Raw genomic sequence first — 17,835 nt, forward strand, 5'->3', positions numbered from 1 at the left:
CTGGTCTGTAGTTCCCTGGCTTATCTCTACAACCCTTCTTAAATAGCGGAACCACATTAGCTGTTCTCCAGTCCTCTGGCATCTACCCCGTGGCCAGAGAGGAATTAAAAATTTGGGTCAGAGCCCCTGCGATCTCCTCCCTTGCCTCCCTCAGCAGTCTGGGATACAAATCATCCAGACCTGGAGATTTGTCCACTTTTAAGCCTGCCAACACCTCCAATACCTTGTCACTCCCTATATCAATTTGTTTAAGCACCTCGCAGTCTCTCTCCCCGAGTTCGATACCTTCATCCTCATTCTTAGGTGAAGATGGACGTGAAGTATTCATTCAACACTCTAGCGATGTCCTCTGGCTCCACCCATAGATTGCCCTCTTGGTCCCTTATAGGCCCTACTCTTTCCCTGGTTATCCTCTTCCCATTGATATACTTATAGAATATCATTTAGAATAGCATTTGGACATGGACTTCTTAAGTATCTGAGAAGTAGCAAACGGTGCTGAAGGCAGAAATTTTAGAGTGTTTGTAGGCTGGAGGAGGTAACAGACATTAAGTATGATATTAACTGCGACAGAAAATCCACTAACTCACAGTGAGAACACATTCCAAGCGTCACTAAAGATGCCTTAGTTGCATCTGCTTTATGTACAAAGGAGGAAAAATCTGACATCTTATGTTTCTGGACTTGCAATCCAGCAAGAGTTCAAACTTCACCACAGCAGTTGTCCATACATTGGTGCGAGACCAGAATTGCTCAATTGCATCAGAAAGTAAGGTGTACAGTTATAGATCAGACTTGCATTTAGATAGCGCTTTTCATAACCAGACATCTCGAAGTGCTCTATAGCCAATGAAATATTTTTGAAGTGTAGTCGCTGTTGTAATGTAGAAACGTGGCAGCTAACTTGTGCACAGCAAGCTCCCACAAACAGCAATTAGATAATGACCAGATAACCTGTCTTTAGGACATTGATTGAGGGATAATAGTGGCCAGGACACCAGGGATAACTCCCCCTGCTCTTCTTTGAAATAGTGCTATGGGACCTTTTTACATCCACCCGAGCAGGGACATGGGGCCTTGTTTTAATGTCTCATCTGAAAGACGGCACACCTCAGAGCACGAATCTCCCTCTCTACTGCACTGGATCGTCAGCTTTGGGTTTTGTGCTCAAACCCTGGAGAGGGGCCTTGAATGAAGAACATCGTGATCCAAAGGGGAGTGTGCTAACAACTGATACACATCTGATTCCTCGTTTTAATTGCAGCTTAATTAATTGCCATGCCTTAAGCTGCTTGGGACCTAAGCTCCAGAAGTACCTCTCAACACCCCCTCTGCCTCTCTTCTCCTTAAAGAGAGAATGGAAGAGTTTTAATAAGAGCAGGAACTGAGATTCAGAGCAAAGATTTAAAAGGAGCGGGAGCCAAGAGTCAGGGCAAAGATTTAAAAAGAGCGGGAGCTGAGAGTCTGAGCACAGATTTTTAAAAAAAAAAGAGTGGGAGCTGAGAGTCTGAGTGGAGATTTGAAAAGAGCGGGCACTGGACTCGGGGCTGAAAGCAGCATGAGGGTGTCATGATTCAAAAAGTGGCGATGCAGAAGAGGCAGCAGATTGTTAAGTAGGGTTAGGTGAGTATTTCTACTTTTTTTTACTAATTAAACTGTCCATTAGCTTAAACAAAATAAGGAGAGGACTTTGGACAGTAGTGGCAATGTCTGGAGTGGAATAAGGCTCCTAGCGTGATTAGTATTCTTTAAAAGGGAGTAACCAATGAGCTTAATCTAAAGGGAAATCATGGCAGCAGAGCTCACACCCGTGATATGCTCCTCCTGCACAATGTGGGAAGCCATGGACAATTCCAGTGTGCCTGGCAACCATGTGTGCAGGAAGTGTGTCCAGCTGCAGCTAATGGCTAACTGCATTTTGGAGCTGGAGCTACGGGTGGATTCACTGTGGAGCATCCGTGATGCTGAGATTATTATGGACAGCACGTTCAGTGAGGTGGTCACACCGCAGGTAAAAACTTAATAGGCAGAAAGGGAATGGGTGACCACCAGGCAGAGTATAGGAAGGTAGGTAATACTGGAGTCCCCTGTGACCGTCCCCCTCTCTAACAAGAGGGGAGGAAGAAGAGTGACAGAGCTATAGCAGTAGCGGATCAATGGTAAGGGGAACAGACAGACATTTCTGCAGCCACAAAAGAGAATCCAGGATGGTATGTTGCCTCCCTGGTGTCTCAGAGGCTGCAGGGCAATCTGAGGGTGGAGGGTGAACAGCCAGTGGTCGTGGTACATATTGGTACCAACAACATAGGTAATAAAAGGGATGAGGTCCTACAAGCTGAATATAGGGAGTTAGGATGCAAATTAAAAAGGACTTCAAAAGGTAGTAATCTCAGGATTACTACCAGTGCCACATGCTAGCGACAGTAGAAATAACAGGATATATCAGATTAATACGTGGCTGAAGAAATGGCGTAGGGAAAGGTATTCCGATTCCTGGGACATTGGGACCGGCTCTGGGAAGGTGGGACCAGTACAAACAGGACGAGTTGTATGTGGGCAGGACCGGGCCCAATGTCCTCAGGCAGGTGTTTGCTAGTGCGGTCGGCGAGGGTTTAAACTAGAAGGGCAGGGGGATGGGAACATGAGCAGGGAGACAAAGGAGGGGGAAACAAGGATAGAAATGAAAGACAGAAAAGTAAGAAGCAAAAGTGGAAGGCAGAAAAAACATGGGTGAAAAGCAAATGGGGTCATAGTGCAAAATAAAGCTAAGATGACTAACGAGGTTAACAAAGACAAGCCTAAAGGCATTGTATCTTAACGCGCGGAGCATTTGCAATATGGTAGATGAATTATCAGCACAAATAGATATAAACGGTTATGATATCGTTGCAATTACAGAGACATAGCTGCAGAGTGACCAAGGATGGGAACTGAACATCCAGAGATATTTAATATTTAGGAAGGACAGGCAAATAGGGAAAGGAGGTGGGATAGCATTGTTAGAAAAGGAGGAAATCAACGCAATAGTGAGGAAGGATATTGGCTTGGAAAATCACGATGTGGAATCTGTTTGGATGGAGATAAAAAACGTTAGTGGGGTTTGTGTAAAGGTCCCCAAACAATAATGGAGATGTAAGGGAAGGCATTAAGCAGGAAATTAGAGATGCATGCAATAAGGGTACAACTATAATCACGGGTGACTTGAATGTATATATAGATTGGACAAACCAAACTAGCAATAATACTGTGGAGGAGGATTTCCTGGAGTGTGTGCATGATGGTTTATTAGACCAATACGCTGAGGAACCAACTAGGGAGCAGGCTATCCTAGATTGGGTATTGTGCAATGAGAAAGGATTAATTAACAATCTTGTTGTGCGGTGTCCCTTGGGGAAGAGCGATCATAAAATGATGGATTGTTCATTAGGATGGAGAGTGAAGGAGTTGAACCCAAAATTAGGGTCCTGAATCTAAATAAAGGGAACTACGAAGGTATGATGCGCGAGTTGGCAATGATGGATTGGGGAATGTTGCTAAAAGGGTTGACAGTGGATAGTCAACGGCTAATATTTAAGGAATGTATGCATGAACTACAACAATTATTCATTCCTGTCTGGCGCAAAAATAAAACAGGAAATGTGGCTCAACCATGGCTTACAGAAGAATTTAGGGATGGTATTAGTTCCAAAGAGGAGACATAAAATTGCCAGAAAAAGCAGAAAACCTGAGGATTGGGAGCAGTTTAGAATTCAGCAAAAGTGGATAAAAAGATTGATCAAGAAGGGGAAAATGGAGTATAGGAGTAAACTTGCAAGGAACATAAAAACTGCCTGTAAAAGCTTCTATAAATATGTGAAGAGAAAAAGATTAGCAAAGATAAACATAGGTCCTTTAACAGTCAGAAACAGGGGAAATTATAATGGGAACCAAAAAATGGCAGAAGAATTGAACACATTTTAATTGTCTTCACAAAAGAGGACATAAATAATTTTTCAGAAATATTAGGGAATCAAGGGTCTAGTGAGTGTGAGGAATTGAAGAAAATCAATATTAGTAAATAAATGGTGCTAGAGAAATTAATGGGGTTAAAGGCTCAAAAAAATCCCCAGGGCCTGATAATCTACATCCCAGAGTACTAAAGGAAGTGGCCCTGGAAATATTGGATGTATTGGTGGTCATCTTCCAAAATTCTATAGACTCTGGAGCAGTTCCTACAGATTGGAGGGTGGCAAATGTAACCCCACTATTTAAAAAATGAGGGAGAGAAAAAAAAGAGAATTACAGACCAGTTAGCCTCACATCAGTAGTGAGGAAAATGCTAGAGTCTATTATAAAAGACATGGTAACAGAACACTTGGAAAGCAATAACGGGATTAGACAAAGTCAGCATGGATTTATGAAAGGGGAATCATGCTTAACTAATCAACTGGAGTTTTTTGAGGATGTAACTAGTAGAATAGATAAAGGGAGAATCAGTGAATATGGTGTATTTGGATTTCAAGGCTTTTGATAAGGTCGCACATAAAAGGCTAGTGGGTAAAATTAAAGCACATGGGATTGGGGCATCCATTGAGAATTGATTGACAGATCGGAAATAAATGGGTCTTTTTCTGGTTAGCAGGCGGTGACCAGTGGTCTACCACAGGGATCAGTGCTTGGGCCCCAGCTATTCATGATATATATAAATGACTTGTATGAGGGAACCAAATGCAATATTTCCAAGTTTGCTGATGACACAAAACTGAGCGGGGTTGAGAGTTGCGAGGAGGATGCAAGGAGGCTTCAGGGCGATCTAGACAAGTTGTTTGTGGGCAAACACATGGCAGATGCAGTATCACGTTGATGAGCGTGAATTTATATGCTTTGGTGTGCAGAACAGAAAAGGCAGAGTATTATTTAAATGGTGATATATTGGGAAATGTGGATGTACAAAAGAGATCTGGATGTCCTTGAAAGTAAATAGGCAGGTGTAGCAAGCAATTAGGAAGGCAAATGGTATGTTGACCTTCATTGCAAGAGGATTTGAGTTCAAGTGTCTTACTGCAGTTATACAGGGCCTTGGTGATACCACACCTGGAGTAGTGTGCGCAGTTTTGGTCTCCTTACCTAAGAAAGGATATACTTGCCATAGAGGGAGTGCAGCGAAGGTTCACTCGGCTGATACCAGGGATGGTGGGACTGTCGCATGAGAGATTGGTTCAACTGGGCCTGTATACGTTAGAGTTTAGAAGAATGAGAGGGGATGTGATTGAAACGTATAAAATTCTAGCAGGGATAGACAAACTGGATGCAGGGAGGATGTTTCCCCTGGTTGGGAAGTCTAGAACCAGGGGCCACAGTCTCAGGATATGGGGCAGGTCATTTATGACTGATGCAAGGAAAAATTTCTTCACTCAAGAGTGGTCAACCTGTGGAATTCTCTACCACAGAAGGCTGTGGAGGCCGGGTCAGAGTATATTCAAGAAAGAAATTGATAAATTTTTGGATATTAGGGGCATCAAGGGTATGGAGAGAAAGCAGGAATTGAGATAAGAGGATCAGCCATGATCATATTGAATGGCGGAGAAGGCTCTAAGGGCCGAATGGCCTACTCCTGCTCCTAGTTTCTATGTTTCCTCCCTAAAACCTACCTCTGACCATATAGTACCTTTCATAAGTCAGGGCATCCCGAAGCACTTGCAGCCTCTTTTGAAAATGTAGTCACTGTTTAATGTAGGAAATGTGGCAATCAGTGCACAGTAAGCACCCACAAACAGCAATATGATAACAAAGTAATCCATTTGTGATGCTAGTTGAAGGGTAAATTTTGGCCAGAACACCAGTGATGGGCAGTAAAATGCTAGCCTTTCCGGAGAATGAAAAACATACAAATTTCAATGCCTTGAACAGTAACATCCCTTATTTGTAACATTGATCAACAAACCTTTACCATGATCAGCATAGGTTGCTCCAAGCTGCTGAGTAAATTTAGCTGCTTAAGGTCATTAACCATCAGGCAGAGCAAATGCAGATGGTACAACATTAAATGCAGTTCCCATCAGATATTGGAAAAAAGCTAGTCTGGGTTGTTTTTCCCTATAGTGACACTGAAGAACACAAAATAGGCATCTGCATGTAATAGAGGACAGCGGGCAGCATTCTTAACCTCAACGCCCTAAATGTGGAAACCATGATAAACCATCAAAAGTTATTCTTATGGCTCTGCTAGCTTTGTGTTATGGAAGTTAACCAATTGTTTTTCTGAACTGGGGGTTATGCACTAGATTGCACTGGGCAAAGCACAATGCTAACAGCACGATTGCTTTACCTATCTGGCACACACACAATTAGTAGAAAAATCAATACCTGCAAGAGGCATGTAGCCAACACGAACCCACAGCTTTAAATTAAGGTTAAGTGCAGCTGCACTGACAATATTTTTATCCTGCTGATCTTTTCACTATGAAGAATCTTGAAAAATTATTGAAGGCGCTGCAATCACTCAATCACCACTGACCACCAACCAACGTGCACTTATTCAACACCTTTTACATAGCAAAACATTCCATGGGTACTTCACAGGAGTGTAATCAGACAAAAATTGACACTGAGCCAAATGAGGAAACATTAGGACAGATGACCAAAAGCTTGGTCAGGGGTAGGAGATGCTTAAAAGGAGAGTAAAGCACAGGGACTGAGTGATTTAGGAAGAGAATCCTGGAGTTCAGGAAGCTGAAGGCTTAGCTATCAATGACAAGACACTTAAGAAAAAATCAAGGATGTAGGAAGAGGTCTGAATTGGAGGAAAGCAGAGCTCCTGGAGGCGGCAGGGCTAGGAGGAGGTTACAGGGGGGCAATGAGGTCATAAACATGCTTGAAGTCTCCAGCTTGACAACTCTTGGAATGGTTTGAAACAAGATGCAAAAACTTGGAAAAACATCTTTATTGATAGTTACTACAACACAAATTAGAGAATGTACACCTAGTTTTACTGATACACAGAGAAACAAGCACAACTGTGTGGGGGGGGGGGCGGCGGGGGGAAGAGTCATTATGCAAATAGGATAGCTTCAGTTTAAAAAAGTGACAGACTTTCAGTTTCAATGAAGTAGTAGCTTTTTTTGTAAAAAGGGAAGTCTTTGCACATGTTCCTTTTTCAAAAAAAAAATCTGTTGAAAATACAGACATTAGTTGGTAAAGTTGGCAGGCAAGATGGGGGAACAAAATCCAAAGGGGGCATTCAAAATGCAACTGGATGAGTGTGTTCAAGGTACTTCGAGGAATGAGCTTTTGATGGGTCAAATAGCCTTTTTCTTAACCCATCCTGCAGAAAGTACGCACTTCATTGTTATCACCCAAAAACGCTCATCTATGCCAAGGGCAAGCTTTCAGCTTTTGCATTATGCCAACCTCCACAGAGCTTTCCTCTTCTCTCCTTTTTTAAAAATTAGAACTGCTGTACGATCAACTTCCTTCGCACATCATGAGCGAACTTGTTAATTTTGAAGAGGTCGCTTTCATAGAACGAGGTCATGTTGTGAATGTTGATCTGACGAGCCTAGAGAGAAAAAAGGGCAAAGCTTTAAAACAACCAAACCAGGAAAATCAGCGTAAAACAAGAGGCTCTCAATAGCTTCTTTTAAATTGAATACTGACAATACAACAATTGGATTCGATAACCTTCAATATTACAGGTAAACAGGCACACAAAATGTACACTTCATGTCAACCAGAACACAAATGATAATTATATCAGGAACACAAACGTAGTTCAGGCCCCACTTTGAAGTCTTAAATACAATGTCCCTATAACTACAAAAAGTTGTTTCATTGCTTTGCCCACATTTATCTCAAGAAACTTCTTGCACTGTATTTAAATCCTCCAGCCAGCTGGCTTTCACAGGAAAAGGGATAGAATAGTTGCCGGAATTCCCCAAACACCACACGAAAATTTTGGAATTCCACGCAATGAAACAGGGTTGGACTTGGTCACTGAATTAACATGGCCAATTATCATCCAGAGATTCCTAAATTTATAATTCTTCAAAGAAAAAATGCATGTGCAGCAGTGTTTTGCTTGGGCAGGGTTGGGGGTGGTGGCGGGGCAGAAGTCGAGGGGAATATACAAATTTCCCTCTACCCCACCCCCACCAAACTAACTGGCACGGGTTTTTAACCTGGCTTCTCACCTCGCCCAGGAGTTATATGTTCCGCACTACAGCACAGGACCCAAGTACTAGAAACGGTCTCACATCATCTATCTTATCCCTTGCTGTATACGATTCAGAACCCAGGCACAGAGTACTGGAGGACACAGACACAGCTACAAACTAAGCAATCCAACCCTTCAGATGACAAGCTAACTCATGCAAGGATATAGATCCACAGGCATAGACAGACTTATACTACATCGTATCTGCTCCCAGGTCTGCATGCCTCAGCATTAGCAAATTACTTTGCCATGGGGAACATACCAAATTGTGTCCTAGGGGTCTATCCAGTTCCACTATGGGTCACTGGACAGTGATCAACACAGAACAGTAGTTGATTTCCCCCCCACCCCACTCCTTCTTAGCTCAAGGCCAGTGAATCCTTATTGCTACCTTTGCCCAAATTACCAAGCGAGTCCCTCTCGACAAGGATTGAAACTGGGAGCTTTCTGGTCTGTAACATGTCGGGCACAATACTTAATCAAGTTGGTGTGTTTCATTTTCAGTTAATATAATTAGATCTTAAAACTTTTATTGCAATGTATAGTTTCAACAAAGTTGGAAGACCACAAATTTCAGCATAAACTGCAACACCACAGCCATATTTTAATTTACCTTTTCTACCAAATCTTTTTCTGGTATTTCAATGGTGTCCTGTTGTGCCCCATATCTATTGCGTTGGTAAGTGGCCTGTTCCGCCACTAGCTGCTTCAGAACGAAGAGTAGTAGCTCATTATTGTCTCGCTTGAATGTCAAGTACCTTGAAAATGTCTGAGGGGGAAGAAAAAGAGTGAGAAAACATAATTGCAGTGGTTAGAAATAAACTTTGATTAACACATCTCCCACGAGTTCAGTTTAAAAAAAACGGAATGAAACTTAATGCAGGAAGCCTTTTGCTTCCAGCATCCATTTTAGTCCTGCCCAGCATGACTGAACTCTCTCCTTGATCCCCATGTGTAATGAATTTGGATAGAGCTAGAGGGCGCGGACCCAACAATGCAATCAAATATCCCCAGTGCAATACCATTAATTACCAGATCAGTGAATCTCAGTAGCACAAACACTATTACTTAGATTCCCGTTGGCAGGTGGGCCAAGCAGAAGTTAGGAGGTTTGCAAATTTAATTTTGTTTCGATAAAAAACAAATTCTGTCATTACAGTCACAACTTTAAACAAAACTGAGCAACCACTGGTGCACTTAATTTAATGTTGCTGGGTGATTTAATTATGCAACTTTTCAAGAAAGGAGGGAGAGAAAACAGTGAGCTACCGACCAGTTAGACTAACATCAGTTGTTGGGAAAATGCTGCAATCTATTATTAAGGAAGTCTTAACAATGCACTTAGAAGAGCATAGCATGATTAGAACACATCAACATGGTTTTACTAAAGGGAAATAGTATCTGACAAATTTATAGTTTTTTTGAGGGTGCAACTGCTCGGGTAGATAAAGGGGAACCAGTAGATGGATTTCCAAAAGTCTTCCATAAGGTGCCATACAAAAAGTTAATAGGCAAGATAAGGGCTCATGGAGTTGGGGGCAACACTTTAGCGTGGATAGAGGATTGGTTAATGGATAGAAAGCAGAGAGGGGGCATAAATGGGGTTTTTTCAAGTTGGCCAGCAGTGAACAGTGGATACCCCAAAGATCAGTGGTGGGACTGCAGCTATTTAGAATCTTTATTAATGACTTGGAAGAAAAGACAGAGTAATGTATTAAACTTTGCCAAAAAAAAAATACCAAGCTAGGTGGGAAGGTAAGCTGTACAGAGGACACGGGCTTCAAAAAAAAGACAGGTTAGGTGAGTGGGCAACAAGATGGCAAATTGAGTATAATGTAGGAAGTGTGAAGTTATTCACTTTGGTTGTACGAATAAAAAAACCAGGATTTTTTTTGAAAAAGGTGTGAAACTTTAAGTGCTGATGTTCACAGAGACTTGGATGTGCTTGTACAAGGAACAGAGTTGGCATGCAGGTGCAGCAAGCAATTAGGAAGGTAAATGTCATGTTGGTCTTTTTTGCAAAGTGACTGGAGTACAAGAATGAAGAAGTCTTGCTGCAGGTGTACAGGGTTTTGGAGAGACCACATCAGGAGCAGTGTGCAGGGTTTTGGTCTCCACATTTAAGGTAGGATATACGTGCACTGGAGGCAGTACAGCAGAGGTTCACTAAATTGATCCCTGAGATGAGGGATTGTCCTATGATGAAGGGTTAAGTAAATTGGGCTTATATTCTCTGGAGTTTAGAAGAATGAGGTGATTCACTGAAACCTACAAAATTTTGAAGGGCCTTGATATGGTGGACGCTGAGAGATTGTTTCCATTGGGTCAGGGAACTGGGGGCACAGTTTCAGGATAAGGGGCTAACCATTTAGGACTGAGACTTGAAGAAACTATTCCACTCAGGGTTGTGAATCTTTGGAATTCTCAACCCCAGAGGGCTGCGGACATGTCTCCATTAAATGAATTTAAGGCTGGGGCCGACAGGTTTATGGTCTCTCAGGGAACTAAGGGATATAGGGAGTGGGCAGGAAGATGGAGTTGAAGCCCAGCCATGATTGTACTGAATGGCAGAGCAGGGTCAATGGGCCATTTGGTCTACTCCTGCTCCTATTTCCTGTGTTCTTGCAACAGATGCCATGTTGCCATAGATTTAACCATAGGTCTTTGAAATCAGGTACATGAGGAGATTCCAGAGAATTCACAAGGTCTGGATTATCAGCATCTGAAATCAGACATCAAGAATTGTGCTTTATACATCTTCTTTCTCCCTATTATAGGCCTACCAGCCACATTTCTTTTTCTGCAGTATACTAAACAACATTTTCTGTCACAATATTCTTTTGGATAGCTGACATGATCCACAATCGCCCAGGAGTAGTCATTTGGAGGGGTTTCTCGTTAGAGGACTGAAAACCACTGGGTTAAACCCTACAAATTTCCAGTCAGCCTGACAGAACGGTCTTTGCCAATCCAGTATCATTCACACTCAGGGGTCGAACAAAGATTGAGGCAAGATCGACACAATAAGGCCAAGAATAGCAATGGGGAAAGAAAGCAATTCATACCCATGTATTTTCTCTGTAAGGAAACCCAATATCTAGTAAAAGAGATGTAAGTTTCACATTTGTCAATCACAAAAAACTGAAGCCATCTTCCATCTCTCCTCATGAGCAATCACTCAACAGTAGCAAGAGCAACAACAAAAACCACTAAAACAACCTCCCTTCCACTCACCTTCCTCATACTTCTCATGACGCTAAACTTCTGCGTGTCAATAAAGCTCTCCAGCATGACCCGAATGGCCATGTTGACATCATCCTCCATCACATAGTCTCTCAGGTAGATGCGAGCATGTGCCTCGGCCATGCGAATCATGGATTCGATGTGTCGCACTGTGATGGGAATACTGCCTGTGGCCTGTGAGGGAGAAAAATATATGTATGAAATAAGTGACATTTGAGAATGCCTAACAATAAGTACAGGTTACCCCCCTCCCCTAACCTCCACCCCAAGGCAAGGTTAAGCCTCCAGCTTGATGTGCATTTATTTTGCGGTGTTTAAAAAGCTGTTGTTTATAGTTTGTTTAGCACTCTGTTAAATCTACCTACTGCCCGCCTTCCAACTCAGTTCCCCATATGGAACAACCTTCCCGAGTAGGATCTACTAGCGAGCATCCTTTGGATCAAGAAATAGGAAGCACAAGTTTCTTGTAACAAACCCCATCTGTCGAATGGCAGACTTTGAACTACTACAGCGAGTGTAGACTTTGCTAAACAGGTTCAGGACAAGCCAAGGCTTCAGTGCAGCCAACCTCCAACGTTCTGCCTCAGTACAAACCCCTTATGTGCTTGGAGAGACACAAACAATGATGCACATTAACCATGAGCGTCCCATATCGGGACTGAGCAGTGGACCAATCACAAACTCAGCAAATGCAGAGGCTATCGCTTAGCTTTGGGGAATTGCATCCACTAAATAAAATAAATCAAAACCATCATCTTGTAAGGAGGTTGAAGAGTCCTAAGGCTGAAACACTACTATGTGCTAGGTTGTTCTGAAACAACATAGGTCACGAGTCCTTTCTTTTGCTCTCCCAGCCAGAAAGAGAAGATGCCAGTACCCCACCCAACCCCCACCCCCAAACCCCAGCAAGTACAGCCAGCTGTACGATTCTAAGTAGTAGAGTTGTTCTATTGCCTTAGCCTCACAATGGGAGTGCGTGTGTGTACCTGGAGAAGATGGGTATAAAAGCCCTTTCTGTAAAGTTTTTGCACAGGATATCTGCTTACGAATAAAAGCATGGGCTTTTCATTATTTTGTATAGCTTCAATGGCGTGTATTTCAACAAAAATATAAATTTACTGTTTTATTTAGAGGTGAATAGCAATACACTTAAGGGAAAAGCAAGATAAATATGAGTGAGAAGGGGATGGAAAGATACAATGATATGATAAACTGAGGGGGGTGGGAGGCTCGTGTGGAGCATAAATCAGCAAAGACCAGCTGGGCTAAATGGCCCATTTTTTAAAAATATTCATTCATGGGACGTGGGCATTGCTGGCTAGGCCAGCATTTACTGCCATCCCAATTGCCCTCAAGAAGGTGGTGGCATGCAGCCTTCTTGAACCGCTGCAGTCCATGTGGTGCAGGTACAGCCAGAGTGTTGCTAGAAAGGGAGTCAGGATTTTGACCCGATGACACTGAAAGAACAGTGACATAGTTCCAAGTCACGATAGTGTGTGGCTTGGAGGGGAACTTGCAGGCAGTGGTTTTCCCATGCATTGCTGCCCTCGACCTTCTAGGTGGCAGAAGTTGCAGATTTGGAAGATGCCGAAGGAGCCTTGGTGAGTTGCTGTAGTGCATCTTCTAGGTGGTACACACGGTTCCACTGTGGTGGAGGGAGTGAGTGAATGTTTATTGCAGTGGACGGGGCACCAATCAAGTGGCTGCTTCGCCCTGGATGGTGTCAAGCTTATTGAGTGTTGTTGGAGCTGCACTTATCCAGGCAAGTGGAGAGTATTCCATCGCACTCCTGACTTGTGCCTTGTAGATGGACAGTCATGCAGTGAGTTGCTGTCTGCAGAATTTCCAGCCTCTGATCTGCTCTTGTAGCCACAGTATTTATATAGCTAGTCCAGTTCAGTTTCTGGTCAATGGTAACCCCCAGGATGTTGATAGCGGGGGAATCAGTGATTGTAATGCTGATGAATGTCAATTTTGGACAATGCAATTCTGTGCAATGTCTGTGAGACAGTCAGTTAACTGGGAGATGCCACCTCCTTCCTTCTGCAGCAAGCCTGTGCATTCTTATCTACACTTGGAACAAATTGCATTAGAGAAGCTGATATATTAGAGTGGTGGTTGTTTAGAAGTGTAGTTGAGATCTTATAATTGAAAAAAAATTCAACATCTGCCAAGTGTTATTTGCTCTTAAATTCGATGAATGAAGCTACTCCTTAATAAACCTCCCCATACATTTTCACAAAATGAAGAACAGGATAAGAGGCAGAAGGTAGTACGAAGAAATACACTTGGATCACATTACAAGCAGATTTAAGACAGTTCAGCTCATGTTTGGAACGGAAGGGGAGGGTTCAAACCCAGAATCTGAGCTATCGAGAGGATGCTACACCACTGGAGGTGCTAGTCTTTGGATGAGGGGGTTAAGCCATAGCCCTGTGAATATAAAAGATCCCATGTCACTATTTCAAAGACGGGCAGGGGAGTTATCCCTGTTGTCCTGGCCAATTATTTGTCCGTCAATCAACATCAAAGATTACTTAGTCATTGCTGTTTGTGGGAGCTTGCTGTACACAAACTGGCTGCGTGTTTCCTACATTGCAATAGTGACTACACTTCAAAAGTACTTAATTGGTTGGTAAAGCACTTGGGGCATCCAGTGGTCGTGAGAGGTGCTATAGAAATGCAAGTCTTTCTTTACTAAGGAGATTGAAGGTGAGATAAAAGCTGTTCTAACAAATTTAAAATAGAAAAGCTATTTAATCTAAAAGGAGCAAAAAGTAAGACACCTGGTTGGACACAGAAACAAGAGAAGAATAGAGGACTCAGAAATTACATTGGAGTTCTACTGAGTGTAGATGTGCGTTGAATAATTGGAGAGTGACCAATGTAATACCCATTTTCACAAAAGAGAGATGGACCTTACCTGAGTACTTCAAAATCATAGAAAAATCTCCTCTGCACCCTCTCTAATGCAACCGCTCCTTTCCTATAGTACAATGACCAGAACTGCATGCAGTACTCTATCCATGGCCTAACTGCTGTTTATTCAGTTTCAGCATAAAAGGGGATGGAGCAGGTAAAGCAGGATAGAAGGTCAGCGACAGGCGGGGGCTAAGGAGAGACTGACAAAGATGCTACGGACACAAGACAAAGAGTGTTAATGGTCAGTGCTGAAGAAGGTAATGTGAAGAAGGTAAGACACCTGGTTGGACACAGAAACAAGAGAAGAATAGAGGACTTAGAAATTACACTGGAGTTCTACTGAGTGTGAACGTGCGTTGAATAATTGGACAGCGACCAATGGAACACCCATTTTCACAAAAGGGAGATGGACCTTACCCGAGTACTTCAAAATCATTGCAGCATTGAGGATCTGGTAAATGGGTACAATTGCTACAGAAATGGGGCTGTGTCAATGGGTATATTAGTAGTGCTTTGATAAATGGATCTAATAATCGGCTGTAGTATTGAACAAGGGACATGAAGAGGCATGAAGGTAAGAAAGCAGAATGTGTAAATAACAGGACAAGGGTCAGCACTCTGAAAAAACAACATGGAACAAGTAACAGGTGGCCCTTTTGGGGGTTGGGGAAAATGAATAGTAAATCAATGAATAAAAATAAAAGTAAATAGCCCATGATTTTGACATCTCTAAGGCTGCAGAAGTCAATGATTTGGACAGAGGGTTAGAGAAAAAAAAAGTGTGCCTAAATTTGTAATTGATACAGAGGCAGGATAGCAAAGCAAGAAAGCAGTAAGGGAATATTGCTTGGATAGTTATTGAGAAAACAGAGGAGTTTGCAGAAAGTCATTAAAAAACCCAGGGAGAGCGAAGGAGCAAAAACACAATAATGTCTTTTCTTACCATTGACTCCTTTCGGAGATCACTGTACATCTTGGCCACTTTGTCCTGGTCCATCTGGTTTAGTTTGGGATGGACTTTCTCCTTGCCATAGATGATGTATTTCTTCAGCAGCTCTTGTGGGAGGGGATCCACCCCGTACGTGTTTGGCAAATAAGCTTCTCCTGTTTCTCCATTCATACAATCTTTGTTGCTTGGGTGGTGTTTGATGTGACTGGCCACGACAAAGCGAGCCAGCAATTCATCCTATGCAAGATAAGGTGATGAATATTTACAGCGGTCATTGAATGACATAATTAAAAACTAACTAATAGAGGATAAGGAAGGAAAGCACAGTATCCTGGTAGTCCAAGCACTAGATTAGGGGAGAAGAAACATGGAAAATTTACGACATGGAAGCCCATTCTGCCTGTGTCAGTGTCAAGCATTATCCAGCCTAATCCCACTTTTAGCTCTTGGTCTGTAGTCCTGTGGATTGCACCACTTCAGCTGCGTGATTTTGTTTTAAAAAAAGGACGTGATGAGCATTTCTGCCTCTATCACACTTTCAGGTAGAGTGTTCCAGGCCCCAACAGCCCTCTGCGTGAAAAAATTCTCAACTCCCCTCTAATCTTCCTGCCAATTACCTTAATTCTATACCACCTGGTTATTGACCTCACTAACAGAAACAGGTCTTTCCTGTCCACTATCCAATCACCACCACACCCTTCCCCTCCCACCAACCCCAGATTTTCTACACATCAATTCAACCTCCCCTGTTTCAAATAAAATAACCCCAGCTTATCCAATGTTTCATAGCTAGAGCTCTCCATTCCTGGCAACATCCTTACCAGTCTCCACTGTATCCTCTCTAGTGATCACATCCTTCCTGTAATGTGATGACCAGAACTGTATGCAGTACTCTAGCTGTGGCCTAACGAGTATTTTATACAGTTCAAGCATAACCTCCCTGCTCTTATATTCTATGCCTTGCTAATAAAAGTATGTCTTACACCTTTTTAGCCACCTTATCCACTTGTCCTGCTACCTTCAGGGATCAGTGAACACTTCAAAGTCTCTGTCCCTCTACACTTCTCAGCATCCTACCACATACTGTGTATTCCTTTGCCATTTTTGCCCTCCCCAGGTACATTATCTCGGACTTCTCTGGACTGAATTCCCTTTGCCACTTTTCTGTCCACCTGATTAGTCCATTGGTATCTCCCTGCAGCCTACAGCTTTTTCCCCTCATTATCGCACAGCCAATTTTTGTATTAACCGCAAACTTTTTACTCCCGAGAACAACATTTAAAAAAAATATACTTATTCACGCCAACTCCTAGGCTCACACCAAATCCCGTTCTCTTCATTGGCTCCCGATCCATCGTAGCCTCGAATTTGAAATCCTTATACTTGTGTTCAAATCCCTCCATGGCTTCAGCCCTCTCTAACCAACCACCTTCAGTCCTACAACTCTCAGATCAATGCTTTACTCTAATTCTGGCCTCTTGCGCAACAGATTTCCTTCACTTCACTACTGGTGGCCATGCCTTTAGCTACATGGACCCTAAGCTCTGGAATTCCCTTCCTAAAACTCTCTGCCCTGTTATTCTCAAGACAGTAAAATTTACCTCCGATCACATGCTCTAATATTCCACATTACTTCCTGTCAAATCTTGTCTTGACCCCTGTTCTGTTCCAGAAAGTCAATTGGTGAAGTATAGAACTGGAGCTAATCTCTACATACTTTCACACTTATTTACAGAGTTACAACATTACAAGCATACACCTCCTAACCTAACAACCACAGTTTCAAATCTATCCATTTATAGGGGCTCAACTGAATCCCCAGTTCATGCCCATCACTTGTGTTCAATTAAATACAATTAATATGCAAATAACATATCCTAGCACAAAAAAAACCACTCAGTCAAATTGTTCTACTTATATTACTGCAGTAGCCTGGGATAACTTTAAATCACAGCATTAACTCAGGGGCAGGTATAGCCTTCCTTTTTTAAGCAGGAAGTTAAATAGGACATTTACATCAAAAAAATACTGCATCAATAATGAGAACAGAATTTAATCCATACCTGAACAGGGTCAATAGTGTCTCTAACAACACAAAGGACGTCAAATCTGGACACAATAGGCTCCGACAGATCCACATTCTCCGCAAAGGTCAAAGAAGGGTCATACCGACCACCTGAACAGAACACAAGGTACGTAAATAAATCTCACATCATCCCTAGAACATTCTTTCACTACTTGTTAAACTTAATGTATTACACACTAAATGTCAGCATGGATCAGCTGGGACATCTCCATCCCACTCCAGCACAGGCTCAAGGCTAAAGCAGCAATGACTGCAAAGTGTGGCATTGTCAGAGGTCCCAGCACTGTCTGAAAAGATGTTGGAATTAGGCCCAGTAGGCCTGTTCCACGGATTCAAACAGACTATAAAAATCCCCAACAGTATTCACGGGAGGACAGGAGTTCTCTTTCCCACATGAATCCTGGCCAGTATTTCTCCCCACACACCACCCTCCCCCACTCCTGG

The 17,835-nt window shown here is 42.6% G+C and overlaps 1 protein-coding gene across 1 annotated transcript in view; it reads right to left on the bottom strand.

Annotated features, from left to right (window-relative positions):
* Positions 1–6,907: 6,907 nt before the first annotated feature.
* mcm2 (minichromosome maintenance complex component 2) overlaps positions 6,908–17,835 on the bottom strand; it is a 33,674-nt gene continuing 22,746 nt past the window's right edge. Inside the window, exons 13-17 of the mRNA XM_078543130.1 lie at positions 17,369–17,481; positions 15,300–15,542; positions 11,426–11,608; positions 8,805–8,960; positions 6,908–7,537 (exon numbers count right to left, since the gene is read on the bottom strand). Coding sequence (XP_078399256.1) covers positions 7,427–7,537; positions 8,805–8,960; positions 11,426–11,608; positions 15,300–15,542; positions 17,369–17,481 — 806 coding nt within the window. The 3' untranslated portion in view covers positions 6,908–7,426. The remainder of the gene's footprint in view (positions 7,538–8,804; positions 8,961–11,425; positions 11,609–15,299; positions 15,543–17,368; positions 17,482–17,835) is intronic.

This window comes from Cetorhinus maximus, chromosome 6, assembly GCF_964194155.1.
Source record: "Cetorhinus maximus chromosome 6, sCetMax3.hap1.1, whole genome shotgun sequence".
NCBI classification, from domain to species: Eukaryota; Metazoa; Chordata; class Chondrichthyes; order Lamniformes; family Cetorhinidae; genus Cetorhinus; species Cetorhinus maximus.